The sequence below is a fragment of the Saccopteryx leptura genome, chromosome 6 (assembly GCF_036850995.1).
Source record: "Saccopteryx leptura isolate mSacLep1 chromosome 6, mSacLep1_pri_phased_curated, whole genome shotgun sequence".
Taxonomy (NCBI): Eukaryota; Metazoa; Chordata; class Mammalia; order Chiroptera; family Emballonuridae; genus Saccopteryx; species Saccopteryx leptura.
Genome location: NC_089508.1, coordinates 125,321,365 through 125,340,442, shown reverse-complemented (window position 1 = coordinate 125,340,442; position 19,078 = coordinate 125,321,365). Strand labels below are relative to the sequence as shown.

General features: G+C 38.2%; 1 protein-coding gene across 5 annotated transcripts in view; it reads left to right on the top strand.

Annotated features, from left to right (window-relative positions):
* Positions 1-19,078, top strand: part of MYO9A (myosin IXA) — a 301,246-nt gene that overhangs the window by 184,630 nt on the left and 97,538 nt on the right. For all 5 annotated transcript variants that reach the window (XM_066388529.1, XM_066388530.1, XM_066388531.1 and 2 more), the window contains 7 exons: positions 5,970-6,092; positions 6,336-6,416; positions 8,544-8,654; positions 9,661-9,783; positions 13,660-13,809; positions 14,618-14,937; positions 17,096-18,685. In XM_066388529.1, coding sequence (XP_066244626.1) covers positions 5,970-6,092; positions 6,336-6,416; positions 8,544-8,654; positions 9,661-9,783; positions 13,660-13,809; positions 14,618-14,937; positions 17,096-18,685 — 2,498 coding nt within the window. The remainder of the gene's footprint in view (positions 1-5,969; positions 6,093-6,335; positions 6,417-8,543; positions 8,655-9,660; positions 9,784-13,659; positions 13,810-14,617; positions 14,938-17,095; positions 18,686-19,078) is intronic.

The window sequence follows — 19,078 nt, the reverse complement described above, 5'->3', positions numbered from 1 at the left end:
TTATTGATTCAAATGCATATATTTAAATAATTAAATTTTTTCATAAAGTGAGAAGTGGGGAGGTAGAGACAAACTTCTGCACATGCCCCAACTGGATCCACCCAGCAGGCCCCCTATCGGCCAATGCTCTGCCCATCTGGGCTGCTGCTCTGTTGCTCATCAACCTAGTTTTTTAGTGCCTGAGGCGAGACCATCTTAAGTGCTTGGAGCTAACTTTGTTTGAACCATTTGAGCCATGGCTGTGGGAGGGGAAGACAGAGAGAGGAAGAGAGAGAGATAGAGGTAGGAGTGGAGAAGCAGATGGTCATTTCTCCTGTGTGCCTTGACCAGGAATCGAACCTGGAACTTTGGTATGCCAGGCTGATGCTCTACCACTGGGCCAATCAGCCAGGACTATATTTTGAATATTAAAGAGGCAACATATTCTATGAGACTATAGACTTCAGAGTCAAACTGACCTACATTTAAATTATGGATCTGTTACTTGCTCTATGGTTTTTGGAGTACTCCTAGTTGTCTTAACCGCTATCTTCTCATCTGTAATTCAGGAGATAATGTATGTTAAAATTAGAGATATGTGTGTGGTACGTGCATGGTTACCAGTCAGTAAACAATAAATATTTTTCTTCCTATTTGCCATCAGAACTTTGAGAAGTGAATTTGTGGCTTATCTGCATACAAATATGCATGATATGTGGTTTAGGTAACTTATTCTTCATCCTTCATACATTTATTTAACTATGCCTCATTTTTTCTAATTAACCTAATAAATGGGTTTGCTTGTTTCTTTCAGTTCATTTCAGATCAAGGCAAAACAAGTATATTTTACTAAAAATTAAAGTGACAGATCTTGCATTCTCGTTGACTGTTCATTTACTGAACAAGGTATTTCTGTCCACAGGAATATAGATAACCTGAGGTTTTTATTCTCCCTTTTGCTTTGGTGAAATCATGTCTTGCTGTAAGAAGCATTGTTGCATGCATCTGTGTGACTTGTATAGCTACGGGAAATAAGATTCAGTCCCCTGCATTCAGGGCACCTCTAACACTTCATTTTATTGAGATAGGTAGTATTTAGAATGCTTTGTTTTGACTAAAATCCTGAACAGTTAAACATATTTAACAAATATAACCTGTGATAACCCTTAGTCCTCTCTTATACAGTTCTTTTTTGATAGTACTTTCCCTTTTCTCTCTTAAAATTTATTCCCGCTCATAACTTGAAGCTGTCACTTCTTTTAAATCTACTTTTCTCACATGATGTATCTTTTAATTTCCAATCTTTTTACTGACAGTTGCCCTGTTGTACATTTCTACTTTGACACTCTGTTCATTTCATACTTGATGCCTAAAGTGATTTTAGTATGTCACTTGCCTACTAAATTTGTAGTCACTCAGGCTCAGGACATGAAGTTAATTTTACTCTCTTTAACATGAGCAATATCTTCCTTTTTGTGTATGTCACAGAGACAGAGAGAGGGACAGACAGACAGGAAAGGAAAGAGATAAGAAGCATCAATTCTTTGTTGCGGCTCCTTAATTGTTCATTGATTGCTTTCTCAGTCATGCCTTGAATGATGATAGGGGGCTACAGAAGAGCCAGTGACCCCTTGCTCGAGCCAGTGTCCTTGGGCTCAAGTCAGTGACTTTGGGCTTCCAGCCAGTGACCATGGGGTCATGTTCATGATCCCATGCTCAAGTCAGTGACCCCATGCTCAAACCGGATGAGCCCATGCTCAAGCTGGCAACGTCGGGGTTTTGAACCTGGATCCTCAGCATCCTAGTCCAATGCTCTATGCACTTAGCCACTGGGACCCATTTGACACCATAGTTATTACAATATTATTGACTATATTCCCTATGCTGTACATCCTATGACTGTTTTTATAATTGTCAGTTTGTATATCATAATCCTTTCTTCTTTTTCATCCATTTTTCCACCCACCCTTTGGCTATCATCAAAATGTTCTTTGCTCTAGAGCTTGTTTCTTTTTGTTTGTTCATTTATTTTGTTTTGTTTTTAGAGTCTATATCTAAGTGAAATCATATAGTATTTGTGTTTGTCTGACTTATTTCACTTAGCATAATACCTTCTGGGCCTATCCAAGTTGTTGCAAATGGAAAGATTTCATTCTTTTTTTCTAGCTGAGTAATACTACATTGTGTATAGGTACATACCAAACCTTCTATATCCATTTGTCTATTGATAGGCACTCGGGTTGCTTCCAATCTTGGCTATTGTAAATAATGCTTAAGCAGTATCTTCTTAATCTTTATTTCTATAGTACCTTGCACAGCAAGCAGTATATACGTTTTTTAACTCTTTTATTTTATTTTATTTTTTACAGAGGCAGAGATAGACAGGGACAGACAGACAGGAACGGAGAGAGATGAGAAGCATCAATCATCAGTTTCTCGTTGCGCGTTGCGACTTTTTAGTTGTTCATTGATTGCTTTCTCACATGTGCCTTGACCGCGGGCCTTCAGCAGACCGAGTAACCCCCTGCTGGAGCCAGCGACCTTGGGTCTAAGCTGGTGAGCTCTTTGCTTAAGCCAGATGAGCCCGCGCTCAAGCTGGTGACCTCGGGGGTCTCGAACCTGGGTCCTTCCGCATCTCAGTCCGACGCTCTATCCACTGCGCCACCACCTGGTCAGGCTATATAAGTTTTTTAAATAAACTAATTAAGCTGAACAAACTAAACAATGAAGATCAAATTAAGGAATGAATAAAGTAGATATGAACAGAATACCAAAGAAAGAAATTAACTCTATATTTCTTTTCCGCTAGATCTCTGTCCACATTCCTGTTTTTGGTTTTTGTCACATCATGCTGGGCTATTGCAGTTGCCACTTAAATGGATTCATCTCTCTATTGTCCCCTTAGCCTTCCACCATGTTCTGTTTTGCCTTATCTCCCTTTTTTCCCTTGCCCTATTTTATCTTCTTCATAAATCTTAATAACCTTCAAGTTATCATTTATTTTTTAATTTCCTTGTAGCCTGTTTCCCTGTACTTGAATGCACTGTATTTCTAGCACTTAGAGCCTTGTCTGCAGTAATCACTCTGAATATTTTTGATTGATCCAATCATGGTGGTTTTATGGACAGAAATCACGTTGCCAGTTGCTGAGGAAACATTGCTCAAAAATCATTAGTTGCCAACCATTTATTTATTCATTGAAACTGATATTTATTGAATACTTTCTTTGTATCAGACACTGTTTTAGTCATTAGGGATACAGAGATGAACAGTCTAGTCAAAGTCTTTACTTCTCTTTAGTTTATCTTCTAGAGAAAAAATTGCAAATAAGCAAATAAATGAAAATAAATTAGATGATATATGTACAAAGAGGAAAATGAAATGACCTGTTGACCTAAAGGTGGACTACTTTTTTTGTAGTTAAGCAAGAGCTTCATGAGAGAGTTTTGAGCATTTAAACTGTAAGTTGAATACCAAGAAAAATCAAGTCATGACTAGAGTATTCCAAGCAACTGAAGTAAATTAGAAAGACCTTTACGTAATAATAAATTTTTAATACTTTTCCAGTTAAACTCTTTGAAGGCAAGGACATTTTAAAAAATAGTTACTTATATTTTCCATTGTCCATATGATGATTTTAACAGTGACAAATATTTCTTAATTAGTTTTACTATCACTTTAGATGGTTGATAAAATGGAATCATTATTTCCATTTATCAGAAGTATCTTAAATGTTTGGGGTAAAAATTATTTTAGACTTCAAAAGTGTTTAGGGTAAAAATTATTGATAGTTTATAGATAGACTATGGAATTACTCTGATTAGTCTTGACCGTTATGTAAAATTTTTTTTTGGTAATGTACAATGAATTTTTTTGTGAGAATTAAAAAATGCTAATAAATAAAAAAAGGAAAAACCCGCCAAAAGTCAACATACATACACACATCATTTTACATATATATTATTGTTTTATTTTTGTTAATAGTAGTTGCAAATATTTTTCCATGTCAGGAAATAACAGGTTTACAGTGGGTTATTTTTTAAATGAATTTATTGGGGTGACATTGGTTAATAAAATTATATAGGTTTCAGGTGTACAATTCTATAATACATCAACTGTATATTGTATTGTGTGTTCCCTACCCCAAGTCAAGTCTCCTTCTATCACCACTTATCCTTCTTTGCCCTCTTTTTTCTCTCCTTATCCTTTTTCCCTCTATTTACAGTGGTTTTATGAGTCAAATAGTACTCAGTTGGGTGGATGAAGCATACTTTATGAAAAGAATTCCATATAAATTCATATTTTTGTTAATAATTTTTGAAGTTCATTGTCAGAAATAGCATTCAAATCTTGTTTGACAGTCTCCTTAAATAAATACTTAAAAGTGACATTGCTTGTCAAGAAGGTTATACTTATTTGTGTTCCTAAGAACAGTACATATACGTTGCTTACAAAAATTGGGGGATCAAGGAACAGGAAGATACTCCAGTACTTTCAGCCTTGTGTATAGTGTATTTTCACCAATGAGATAAAGTTGGTTTTGCATCTCATTTGCATAATTGAACAACTTTCTTTGACTTGTTTGCCTTTCTGATTTTCAAACACAAATGCTTTTTTTTTATCGCTTCATATTCTTTTTGAAATATCCTAATTTTTGTGAGCAGTATATATACCTATTTTCCCACATCCTTGTGAATGTTGGGTTTTGTCAATCTTTATTATGTTTGTCAGTCTTTATTATGTATGCCAATCTAATGTGCAGAAAATCTCTTAAAAAGAAAATAAGGGTTTTTTGCCTGTGAGACTGAATAATTGTCATTATGTTGTCATTTATACTTTATTTGCAAATTGAATATTCAGATCTCATTATGAGATGTATTTTTAAAGGATTTCTTACATACAGGTAACGAGTCATTATCATTGTTGGAAATTCTTTTTCTTAGTTGCACTTGTTTGAATATGTATTGTATTTATTACTACTTAAAAGCTTTTATTATTTTAATGTTTATATTGTCAAAATTAATACTTTTTAGACTTAAATTTGTTGTGCCTGTAACTCAATCTTGTGCTTCTCATACAATAAAAGTTTTACTATCTTTTCAATAAAACAAGTTGTACATCTGTGTAGATACATTATTTTCATTGACAAACTCACTGCTGTATAGTATAAAATTTTTTGATTGGCCAGAAAAGCCCCTGCATATTTATTAATATTTTATTTTGTATTCTTTAGTTGCTTTATGTGTAACTTCAATTTTATTAAGATTAGTAATTAGTACATCAAGATGAGGGTTGGTCAGGACTGTATTTTTCTTTTTTCTGTGTTCATGGCATATCTGGTATAGCCCTGGGATTGAATTTGTCTGAGTTAGGATTCATCTGCAGGTAACAGTAATTAATTACTATAAATGTTTTTATGTAGAAAGGGTCTACATAAGAGAGGCACTTACAAAATCATTAGCAGTTTTAGCGTTTCAGAGTATTAAAATGGCAGTGCAGAGCTAACCTGAGCTGCTGCTTCCAGGTTAGTGCAGGGTTCAGGAAGAAGTTGCTAGAGCTGTTGGCTCCAGGACTGTAGAGCCTTTACTGAGTTGCAGTGACAACACGAATGGCCTGCACACTGCCTCTCAGCCCTCAAGAAAGTAGTGCCTGGACAGGGAGCTGGAGTGCATTAGTGTGTGCTTTTTAGCAAAGACAGAGGCTATTGGCCAGGTCTCTGCCTCATACACCTGCCCAGTTTTGTATATAGGCATTTAATAGATGAACATAAATTTCTTTCAGAACCCGAGCTGCCAGAAAGTTTGGGGAAAGTCGTTTTCTCTTTAGATGGAAAGCTGCAGGAAGAAAGCAGGAGGTAGAATGGGGGTTGAATATCAATCTCCCGTATTCACTAGTCATTATACATAGGAACTAATGAAAACTGGCTTAAAATTTTGTTCTTCTTATTAGATTAATTTATGTGAAGAATTTGATTTTTTCCTTCTTTTCAGCACTTGCTAGAGGTAAATTCTTTAAAGCACCTGACAAGACTGACCCTTCAGGATCGCATTACCAAGTCTCTTCTTCATTTGCACAAGAAGAAGAAACCTCCCAGCATCAGTGCTCAGTTTCAGGTTATTTTCTATTTAACTTTAAAGGTTGATATTGAAAGGTTCAAATGATTGGCAGGATAGTTGAATGGGACATGCATGCTTCATGTGACTGAAAAGTGTTGCTGTTACATCATTTTGCTTTTAAGAAACCCATTACTGTGGATACCACTTGTTTTTGCATATTTTGACATTATTTTCTATATTTATAAATCGTTGCTGGTTTGGAATACAAGAAAATGTTCATTATATTGCTTTGTATTACAGGCCTCGTTAAACAAGCTGATGGAGACACTTGGTCAAGCAGAACCATATTTTGTAAAATGCATTCGCTCTAATTCAGAAAAGGTAAAAATGTCTGTAAATGATAGTTTCTTGCTCAGCTTATTTCAAACCAAACTTGAAATCTCTATAAAAAGAGTAAGAGCTATCACCTGTTTTAAGGGGGGGGAGGGAACGATGTTCAGTTCATTTTCGATGGGTATTTTTCTTTTTTTACACTTACCTGCCTGTAGGGTATTTATATGGTCTTGATTTAGCATCTCCTAGAACTTGAGAAGCAAATACCTCTTGAAATTCCATCATAAAAAAGAGTTTTACGCAACTTTTGTTACCCTAAGATTAATCCCTCTTGTTTGGATATACACTCACTTTTCAAGAGTTTACTTGGCGGTTTTCATGTTTAGAGATTCGTGTCTTTGTAAAACAGGGAAGATACTGTGGACATTCTTGATTCCTTGTTTTCTATGACAGTTCCCCTAATTTGAGCTTTGCAAACTAATCTAATAAGTGTTATAAACATTTGTCATCTTTCTTTATGTTCGTCATAGGAAAGAATAGTTCCCAGCTGAACAGCTAAAATGTGTAGGACTTATGTTCAGCTTTATTGATTCTTAAGAAGTATCCAAGTCTGCTGTTTACAAGCTTTATGACTTTAGACAAGTTAACCTTTCTGTGGCTTAAATATTTTCATCCATGTAAGAATATACTGTACTTACAGGACCTCATAGTGTTTTGTGAGCATATGTGAGTTAATACCTGTAACATACTTAGAATGTTCCTAGCCCAAACTTAGTGGTTAGTAAATGTAGCTATTCTTTTATAGTGACTAAAAAGGAGATCATTTTATTTATTCTGTAAATAGAAGTTTGACTCCTGATTATTAATTGAGACCTTGCTACACAAAGAGTTCAACTAATGCAGTATTTCAGGGTACTGAAAAGTACTAAATAAATGTCTTATTATTATTATTATTATTATTAAACACAAGTTGCTCATTGACTTGTTTTCCTTGACAGCTGGTGTGCCCCATCTATCTGCAGGGAAAATGTTTGGGATTGCCTTAGGGAGTCATTGAAAATAGTATTTAGAGTAAATAGGGAGGACTCTTAGAAGCTCCAAATATATACATCTTGTTTTTATTGCCTGAAAACATGCTTGCTGAGAAGCCTAGGAGTGAGGTATTGGGACTAGTGAGCAGTGACTATCTCCTGTTAACTTCTCCCTATCAGTGCCTGTGGATGAAATCAATTGTCAGGGACTATAGGAATTACTAGTTTTTCAATGTCATACCAGTGTATCATCAGCAAAAAGTATTTAGGGAAATAAACTTTTTTTTTTAAAGCAAGAGAGAGAGAGACAGGAAGAGAAAGAGATAAGAAGCATCTACTCTAGTTGCAGCACTTTTAGTTGTTCATTGATTGCTTCTCATAAGTGCTTTGACCAGGGGTGGGGGGGGAGAAAGAGAGGGTCTCCAACATAGCCATTGACCCCTTGCTCAATCCAGCAACCTTTGGACTCAAGTCAGCAACCATGGGATCATTTCAGTGATCCCATACTCTAGCTTGCAACCCCGCACTCAAGGTGGTAAGCCTGCCTTCTGGCTGGATGACCCCATGCTCAAGCCAGTAACCTCAGGCTTTGAACCTGAAACCTGAGCATCCCAAGTCGATGCTCTGTCCACTGTGTCATCACAGGTCAGGTGAAATAAACTACTCTTAAACTTGTACTAGTCATTAGAAAAAGTCTGTCAGCTCTCAGTTAATCAAGGCATTTAGTAAAGTGGAGCAGGTGGTTTCTGAGTGAGAAATGGATAAAATTATAATTAAAAACAAAAGTACAGACACTCTTGACCATGTATAAGTAGGTTAGTCTTGTTAACATATTTTATGGTGACTGTTCTGAGGCCTCCTTTCTGGGTAGCTACATTCCTTTTGAGCTTTGAAGGTACTCTCTCTCTACAACTGGAGAAGTTTAGAAACCTAGTTTCTCTTTTTGTCCCTGGGGTCAGGCAGTCAGAACTTTTTTGAAGCTACCAGCTGGGAAAGTAAAATTGTCTTGTCATCTCTGCTATATTTTAACCAGACAACCTTCAGTCTCTTTGTAGATATTAAAAAGTTAATGCTTATATGACAAACATTAATTTGGAGCTCAGTTATTCTACGTTAATGGTTTTTTCTATTTTCCTTGTGTTAGTTGCCATTAAGGTTCAACGATGCTTTGGTACTTAGACAGCTTCGGTATACTGGGATGCTGGAGACGGTTCGAATTCGCCAGTCAGGATACAGCTGCAAATACTCTTTCCAGGTTATCCTTTTTTTTAAATTTATTCATTTTAGAGAAGAGAGAGAGAAAGAGAAAGAGAGGGGGGAGGCGCAGGAAGCATCAACTTCCATATGTGCCTTAACCGGGTAAGCCCAGGGTTTTGAACTGGCGACCTCAGCGTTCCAGGTTGACGCTTTATTTACTGTGCCACCACAGGTCAGGCCTCCAGGTTATACTTTTATGGTGGTCTTTAAATATATATACACATCAAGTAAATTATTCCTGTCCTGTTTATTTTTTATTAGAGGCTCACTTATTTATTTTTCTTAATTCTTTCTGTTTATTTCATCTTTTGTATGCAGAATTAAAGAGGTACTCACTTCCATTGAATGCCACCAACTCATTAAGCTTGTGTTGTAATAAAATCTAGTGAGTGTTGTAACTTGATATGAGTATTTACTGATACTCAATATACTTATAATATAGTAATTTTCACATTGATTACTTTAGTAATTGAAATAGTTCACTGAGAACTGTCTAGTTCAAAGAAGATTCCATTTGTTTTTTGCTAAAGTTTTCTCAGCAGTATTTTCTTTTACAGGAAGCTGCCAGAAAGGCTTCTAGTTATTCTCATCAGCTACTGCTGCTGTGGGCATAGAAATTACATTGAAGCTTTTCAGCAGCCAACAAGTCTTTGCTGTTACTGGAAAGGAAAGCTTCATTCTTAGTTATATCCTGTAATAACTGCCATTTCTGCTAAAAGTTTCTGATTCTTTATTAATTTTTTCTTCGGTTTTTAATACAGCTTAAAAGGGATGGTTAGTTTCTGCCCTTCCTTTCTTCTTCTGTTCCCCTTTGATAACAAAATACTATGTAGAATTCACTATATTCCCCTACCCTTTTGTAATATTTTAAGTTAACAAGTACTTCCTTGGTTTTACCCTATTTAAAAGGATGAGAAAAGAATCAATTAAAGGATAGTTAGCTAAAGTTTAGAATCTTGTTTACATGTTCTCTTGTGACTTTTATGACTTTTTTTTTTTTTCAGGATTTTATGAGCCACTTTCATGTACTTCTTCCTCGGAATATTATTCCATCCAAGTTTAACATTCAGGATTTCTTCAGGAAAATAAATATCAATCCAGATAATTACCAAGTTGGAAAATGCATGGTAAATATATATACAGCCCTTGTCAAAATTGAGTGTATTTTTGTGTTAAATAATGACAGTCTTTGCCTGTGAGAATGTTTTTTAAAAAAAATAGTTTACCAGTTGTCATAAGGAAATTGTTTAGGCCACCAAGACTTTTTTCTTTTGACAGAGACAGAGAGAGAGACAGATAGGGACAGACAACCAGGAAGGGAGAGAGATGAGAAGCATCAGTTCTTTATTGCGGCACCTTAGTTGTTCATGAATTGCTTTCTCCTATGAGCCTTGATTGGGGTGGGGGAGGTACAGCAGAGTGAGTGATCCCTTGCTCAAGCCAGCAACCTTGGGCTTCAAGCCAGTGACTTTTGGGCTCAAGCCAGCAACCATGGGGTCATGCCTGTGATCCCATGCTCAAGTCAGTGACCCTGCACTCAAGCTGGTGAGCCTGTACTCAAGCCAGATGAGCCCACACTCAAGCCAGTGACCTCCGGGTTTCAAACCTGGGTTTTCAAACCTGGGTCCTTTGCATCCCAGTCTACCACTCTATTCACTGTGCCACCTCCTGGTCAGGCTAGACATTTTTTTAAAAGTTTATTTATTGATTTTAGTGAGAGAGGAAGAAGGGGAAAGAGAGAAAGAGAGAGAGGAACATCGAGCTGTTTCTGTGTGTGCTTTGACCGGGGATCAAACTGGCAACCTTTGAGCTCGGGATGATGCTCTAACTGGCTCTATCTGGCCAGGGTGGTTAAGCAAAGATTTTTTACTTAATAGTATAATCAATATTAAAACGCTCTAGCCTGACCTGTGGTGGCGCAGTGGATAAAGTGTCGACCTGGAACGCTGAGGTTGCTGGTTCAAAACCCTGGGCTTGCCTGGTCAAGGCACATATGGGAGTTGATGCTTCCTGCTCCTTCCCCCTTCTCTCTCTCCTCTCTCTCTAAAAATGAATAAATAAAATTAAAAAAAAACAAAACGCTCTAGGCCCTGGCCGGTTGGCTCAGTAGTAGAGTGTCGGCCTGGCATGCAGGAGTCCCGGGTTCAATTCCCGGCCAGGGCACACAGGAGAAGCGCCCATCTGCTTCTCCACCCCTCCCCCTCTCCTTCCTCTCTGTCTCTCTCTTCCCCTCCCACAGCCGAGGCTCCATTGGAGCAAAAGTTGGCCTGGGTGCTGAGGATGGCTCCATGGCTTTGCCTCAGGCGCTGGAATGGCTCTGATTGCAACAGAGCGACGCCCCAGATGGGCAGAGCATCCCCCCCCTGGTGGGCATGCTGGGTAGATCCCAGTTGGGCGCATGCGGGAGTCTGTCTGACTGCCTCCCCATTTCCAACTTCAGAAAAATACAAAAAAATAAAATAAAATAAAATAAAAACAAACAAACAAAAATGCTTCTAGCCAGTTCTCTAGGTTTTCTTATAATTTTACCTGCCTAAACTCATGTCTCCTTAGTGCTCTACTGTCTTTTCCAACTCTGCTTGCCTTATCCTGATTTTCTGACTATCCTTAATTTGTCAGCTGTTCTTTCTGTCACATTTTTTCTTGCTGCCTAGGCTGGAAACCATAATCATATTTGTTTTCCCTTTGGTTGAATCCTTTTTCAAAACTCTTCTTTTTTTCCTACAAATGATTCTTACATTGCTCCCTTTTTCTCCATTGCTACTGCTTTTATATTAGTTCTATTTCTTTACCTCTCACTTATATTTTACTTCCCTTACAGTGAACAGATTCCATGACTAGTTCCAGTTTATTTGTCATTCTGTTTAACTCACTCTACTCGAAATCATCATCTTAATCTTATTTCTTTTTTTTTGTATTTTTCTGAAGCTGGAAACGGGGAGAGACAGTCAGACTCCCGCATGCGCCCAACCGGGATCCACCCGGCACGCCCACCAGGGGGCGATGCTCTGCCGAGACCAGAGCCACTCTAGCGCCTGGGGCAGAGGCCAAGGAGCCATCCCCAGCGCCTGGGCCTTCTTTGCTCCAATGGAGCCTTGGCTGCGGGAGGGGAAGAGAGAAACAGAGAGGAAGGGGGGGGGGGGTGGAGAAGCAAATGGGCGCTTCTCCTATGTGCCCTGGCCAGGAATCGAACCCGGGTCCCCCGCACGCCAGGCCGACGCTCTACCGCTGAGCCAACCGGCCAGGAATTAATCTTATTTCTTTATGTTGACTTCCTGCTCAATAATTATCTGCTGATAACCTCATGCAAACATTTTTCTCTTTTTCAAGAACCTTCAATTGTGATTTTACATTATTTAATATCTTCATTATGAAGATTATTTCATTGTCCCCTGTATGTACCTTTATCATTATTTCCAACTCTTGTTTTGCTCAGGGGGTGTGGTCCTCTGTCTCTTGTCCTTATTAGTTTATTGTTTCCCTCTTTGGGTATCTAAATATCAGTGTGGTTTTTTTTCGTTGTTTTTTTCTTTTTTTTTACTTTTTGTGTTTTTCTGAAGTTGGAAACGGGGAGGCAGACAGACTCCCGCATGCGTCTGACTGACTGGGATCCACCTGGCATGCCCACCAGGGGGCGATGCTCCGCCCATTCTAGGCGTGGCTCTGCCGCAACCAGAGCCATTCTAGCACCTGAGGCAGAGGCCACAGAGCCATCCTCAGCGCCCAGGCCAACTTTGCTCCACTGGAGCCTTGGCTGTGGGAGGGGAAGAGAGAGACAGAGAGGAAGGAGAGGGGGAGGGGTGGAGAAGCAGATGGGTGCTTCTCCTGTGTGCCCTGGCCGGGAATTAAACCCGGGACTCCTGCATGCCAGGCCGACGCTCTACCACTGAGCAAACCAGCCAGGACCTCTGTGGTTTTGAAAAATTTTTTTTTTTTTTTAATTTTTCCAAAGCTGGAAACGGGGAGACAGTCAGACAGACTCCCGCATGCGCCCGACCGGGATCCACCCGGCACGCCCACCAGGGGGTGATGCTCTGCCCATCCGGGGTGTCGCTCTGTCACGACCAGAGCCACTCTAGTGCCTGGGGCAGAGGCCAAGGAGCCATCCCCAGTGCCTGGGCCATCTTTTGCTCCAATGGAGCCTTGGCTGCAGGAAGGGAAGAGAGAAACAGAGAGGAAGGAGAGGGGGAGGGGTAGAGAAGCAGATGGGCGCTTCTCCTGTGTGCCCTGGCCGGGAATCGAACCCAGGACTTCCGCACGCCAGGCCGACGCTCCACCACTGAGCCAACCGGCCAGGGCCTATTTTTTTATTTTTGATAAAAATGGGCGTTGATAGATATATTAATTAGGCTATGGTAATCATATTACAATGTATATATACATCAATACATTTATGTTACATACCTTAAATATATACAGGTTTTAATATTTACCTGCTTTAAAAGGTGAGTGCAAAAGCTATTTCCTAGGGACCATTCTAAGATATCCTTATATTGCCTCAATTCCTACAGAGTTTTTAATGGAATGAAGGAGTAAATAAGTAAACTGATTAATAGCTTTGGGCAGTGAAAAGTGTTTGATGTATACTGTTTTTCAAAAAGATTTATTATTGTTTAATTCATGTAATGATGAAACTTGAAGATTTGTAGTTCTCAAGTTTTTGCCCCTACTTTAACATCCTTGAAAAATATGACATACTACCAATAGCATGTTGGCTCATGAAAGTCGTAAATTTTCCAAGGGAAATTTTAGTATTATAGTCTCTGGCACTGACCTTTTGTGCCCGTGTGCACCTTCTTGTCTCCCTGTCTTTAGTCTGATGTCTGCATTTTGAGAATGAGGACTTTGAATAAATTGATGGAGTTATTTATCAGTACTGCTTTTATATATCTGCCACTGTATTTATTCTTCTCTAAAGATGCTTAGCACAGAGGGGGTTATTCATGAAATAAATTCCTCATTTCCTCTTAAACTGTATTTTGCACTTGTCTTCCTTCTGGCAGGTGTTCCTAAAGGAGCAGGAGCGACAGCACCTGCAGGGTCTGCTTCACCAGGAGGTGCTCCGCAGGATCACACTGCTGCAGCGCTGGTTCAGGGTCCTGCTGTGCAGGCAGCACTTCCTCCACCTGAGACAGGCGGCAGTCACCATCCAGGTGGGAGGCAGAGAGTTCCTTGCATGAGATCGGCTAGTTTATTCGACCTTTGTTTTAGTAACCAGAACTATTTTACTGTGAAACATGTAAATAAGAATGTAAACTTCTTCAGAAATGAGACAGTGTCATAGTCAGTTTTGAAATGTTGATACACTGAAAAGATTACGTGGCATATAATAATAGACTATTAATAAACACTGATGGAATTGAATTTGAATTAAAATGAATTTATAGTTATAGTGGCTTGTGAGGTATAATTGGGGCAAAGGAACTGTGTTTTAATTTTTGTTGACATAGTTTTATTTATAGTTCTCTGATATTTGAGAGTTATACATACATTGTTGTTAATATACTCATCTTGGTTTATAGGTACCTTATTTTGCATTTATCTATTTTATTTTCTCCTTTATCAATTTATATGATAGCTGTTTTCACAGGCCCTTTTCTGTTTGTGCAAGAAAATCTTTAATATATTAGGTTTTGAAATGTATGCATGTTGAACTTAAACCCAATTTATGTAAGCAAATTGTAGTATGAGAATAATTTGTAATTTGTTAAAATTAATTTGTAGGGCATGAAAGCATTAAAATCTTAAATATTAAATTTTATAATAAACTTTATTGAGGTTATATTATCTAAAATAGTTGTTTTAACCAAGAATATCTCTAAAAGAAAACTTTTTAAAGTCATCCACAATTTAGCTGGTTAGTCACTAATTATGACATCAGAAATTGATTCTTTTTTTCTTTTTCAGTGAAAATATGTATAAGATATGACAGTAGTTTCTATTATTTTGTCTTCCCCACAGCGATTCTGGAGGAATTACCTAAATCAGAAGCAAATCAGAGATATAGCTGTGCAAAAGGATGCTTCTGTTCAGACTCATGCTGCCAGGCTTCTACAGGCCTCCTGGCGTGCTCACAGAGGGAGGCAGCGGTACCTGGAGCTCCAGGCTGCAGCCCTCCTCATCCAGCACAGCTGGAGGGAGCACTACAGGCGGAGGCACTCAGCTGCTCTGTGTATACAGGCCAGGTGGAAAGGCTACAGGGAAAGGAAGCGGTATCAAGAACAGAGGAACAACATCATTCTTTTGCAGTCCATATGTAGAGGATTCAGAGCAAGACAAAGGTAATCTTTGTTATAATAGTTCTCTCTGCTCAAGACTGTTGTTTATACCTCTGTTCTAACATTTGCTGAAGTTTTATTAATAAGAATTGGTGATGTAAAATTTATCTTCTCCACAAAACTGTGATACTCCAAACAATTTTAAACTACATTGTATGGCCTATAATAGAAGCTAAATAAGTATTAATTGAATTAAATTGGATTGAAAAACCTACATAGCCTATGGCAGTGGTTCTCAAACTTTTTGATGTCAGGGTGCATTTAAAATCCTGCAGATATCTGTAGGTGCACTATATAAAAATTTCTGAGAAATATGTTATAATAATTAAGTCAAATATTAAAGGAAAAAATATAAAGTCCAAATGTGCTTTTATGGTAATTAAATGAAATAAATTTATTCTGACATTAAAAACATTTTTATGTTATATTTTTTTAGTTATGCTTTTTAGAATTCGTAAAAAAGGGGTTAAAAATAAAAAAATGACAAAAAAGTTATCTTTATACATATATAGATATATTCTTAGTAAGATATTAGTAAATTCGGCAGGTCCCAGCACAAATGTGTTAAGTTTTTTTATTCTTGTGTTTATGAGAAACATGAGCCTGATGTGTCCTAGTGATTTCTTCATTGTTTGGGCATATATTTGAAAGGCAAACTTTCATTTCCTTGTCAATACATTGAAGAATTCCTCTCTTTTTACTCTTAATTGTATTGAGGGTAGAAAATCCAAATTCATATAAATAGGATGTTGAAAATTGTAGTAAAATGTTCAAAGCTTTTTTAGAAATTGCCACATATTCTTCTTTTATAGAAATCCAAAAGGCTTCAAGAGACAATTCCTTTTGTTTACTTATCAATCCACAATCAGTGGATATAGCTGCCAGTTCTTCTTCTTCTGTTAATGTTAAACCAAAATCACTTGAAGCTTCCATGAATGGGTTTTTAATCCAATTGTATTGTTCAGTGTTCAGTGATAGAAAATGCTATAAATTAAATTCTGCCCATTAGCCTTCAAGTCCTATTTTATTTACACTTAACTTTTGCTCACTTCCAGAACCAGATTCCTCAATATCACACTTCTTTTTGAGAAATCTATTCATTTTATTTGGGTGTATTTATCTAAAAATAATATAATGATGTGTTAATAATAAATATAATAATGATGTGTTAACAAAAAGAGCAGTATTTCTGTAATGAAATGGTATAATAGAGTAACTATTTTATATCTGGGCACATGCCGTGAGCCAGCACAACTAGTAATTCCAGGTCCTGAGTGGGAACAGTGTGGAATTAAAAGGATATGGGGGGGGGGGGGGGGGCTGTAATTGCTGCTTGGAAGAACAAAGCACGCCCAAAAACCTCATCTTGGGTCATTAGCAAATCAGTTGTCTGATTATTTTTCCAAGGCAACCCAAGAATTTTACCAAGTGCAGAAAACCCCCACCATACATATCATCTTAACTTTACAGCAAACAAAGGATAGAAGAAACTTGCCTCCAGTCTTTCTGGGGAACTTGGGAGTTAGTGTAAACAATCTAGCACCACAGCTTAACAGCCTTTTGCAACCTAATCAGGCAAGTGAGGTGGGGGGTTGGGCAGACTGTCAGCTTACAGCCAATTCCCCACACCTCTGTCCCCCAAAAGTCTAAACTCCAAAATCCCTGTTGGTTTTTTGGTCCCCAACAGGCACATAATTCTCTGGAATACCATAGGGTGTACCTGGAAATCTAGGGTGCACCAGTGCGCTCTGGAGCACACTTTGAGAACCACTGGTCTATGGTTATATTGCTAAGAATTAACTTTTACATTAGATTGAATCTTTAAAAATTGGCAATATTTAATTGTCTTTACCTTTAGAAAACTTTACTTTCATTTTAAGATTTGCCTTAAAATAAGAATATTATCAAATGAGAGCTTTATTTCTGATTTATTTTTTTGAGTTGAATGCCCAATTAGGAATAATGAACTTAATGAAAATAACCTCACTCATGGAAACAGAACTATGAAATGTGTATCGATGTTAGTTTGCAAAATACCTAGGTATAATAAAAAGGAAATGTTAAGATGTTCCATTTTTTTCCTTAAATTTTCAGTAAATTATTATCTCCATTGGTAACCAAGAGACATCTCTATCCTACTTTTTTTTCTATTTTTATATAGATTTAAAGCTTTAAAAGAAAAAAGACTAAGAGAAGCAAAACTAGAACTTGGATTAATGAATGTTGAGCCATATGGAGCCCTGATAATTCAGGGTTCAGACCCTTCAGAATGGGAGGATTGTTCCTTTGACAGCAGAGTAAAAGCCATAGAAGAATGTAAATCTGTGATCGAGAGTAATCGAATTAGTTCACTGGACTGCTTGAAGGAGTTCCCAGACAAGCGACAGGAGAGAGCCCGAAGCCAAAGTGGTGTGGACTTGCAGGAAGATGTGGTTGTAAGAGAGAGACCCAAGTCCTTGGAGGATCTCCACCAGAAGAAAGTAGGTCGGGCCAAAAGAGAAAGTCGGAGAATGCGAGAATTAGAACAAGCCATTTTTAGCTTAGAGTTGCTGAAAGTTCGTTCTCTTGGTGGTGTGTCTCCTTCAGAAGAACGCAGATGGTCTACAGAGCTGATGCCTGAGGGACTTCCGTCTCCACAGGGTACACCCGACAGTGAAAGCTCTCAAGGAAGCTTGGAACTTCTGAGTTGTGAGGAAAGCCAAAAGGGCAAACTTGAGACCATCATTTTCGATGACGGAGACTTGCAGTTTCTATCACCTAAGATATCTAACAGTCAGAAGTGTGACGCAAAGGACAATGTCCTCAGTGCCTCAAGTGAGACTAATTGTACAGTGATTCCCAGGGAACCACTTTCTGACTCAGTGCATTGGCAGAATGGGACTATGAAGGAAAAACAAGTTTGCAGTTCTGAGTCTATTACCTGTAGGCCACAGCTGAGAGACTCCTTTATTTCCAGCAGTCTGCCTACATTTTTTTATATTCCCCAACAAGACCCACTGAAAACCAGTTCCCAACCAGACACAAGTATCCAGAGAAACAAACTCATGGAAAGTGGAGAAACACTTTCAGCTCTTACTTTGGATATCAATAGGGAAGCCAGAAAGTATCCCTTCTCAGGAGAAAACCAGGCTGTTACTCCTTTCAGTACAGATTCTTCTAATACTGTGCTAAAGAAGTTGGAAAAGCTGAACACTGAGAAGGAAGAAAGGCAAAAGCAGTTGCAGCAGCAGAATGAGAAAGAGATGATGGAACAGATTCGCCAGCAAACAGATATTCTAGAGAGGGAGCGTAAAGCCTTCAAGACCACAGAAAAGCCATTAACTGGGGAGTCTTTCCCGGCATCTTCTCATCAATCAAAGCACAGAGGGGAGAGGCCATCCTCTGTCCTCATTCTGAATACCCCAAATAAGGAAAAATCCAGTGTTCTTGGGCCTCCATCAGTAACTGTAAAAGATGCAGCTCTTACCCCAAAGGACAGTTCCTCTGCTCACTTACCCCTGAAGCATCGACCTGTCACCCTGTTCTTTGAAAGAGGAGGCCCATGCCAATCTAGTTCTGTCAGTGAATTATCTAAGACAGACAGAATGTGCACCCAACGGAATGTTGCCTGTAAACTCTCTAATAATAACATTTCAAAAAGGGAACACTTCAGGCCGACTCAGTCTTATGGCCACAAATCTAATGACTCTACCAGAGATGGAACTACTAACACTATTTTCTTCACACCAAAGGAAAATAAGAGTAATTCCCTGTAAGTGAAATGTTTGTTTATTGTTATGTATATATGGGAAACTTTCTGGAGAATTTTACAGGTAAACCTCAGCGAGATTGAGGGTTTAGTTCCAGACCACTGCAGCAAAGCGAGTATCACAGTAAAGCAAGTCATTATCTTTTTGCCAGTGGAAAGTTCTTTCCTTTAATTTTTAAAAATCTCAATCTGTGGAAGGTAACAAAACCAGGCATTTAAGAGTTTATGATCTGCCTCAACCATTTGTGTGGATGCTACTCAAACTAACCATTTGGTCTGTGTAAAAAATTCCCTAATTGTTACTCCATTAGCCACTTAAAATTGGATATAATTATACCCTAAGAATCTTTGACTAAGCACAGATAGCAGTTTTTGGTTTCTTCCCACTAAGTGAGA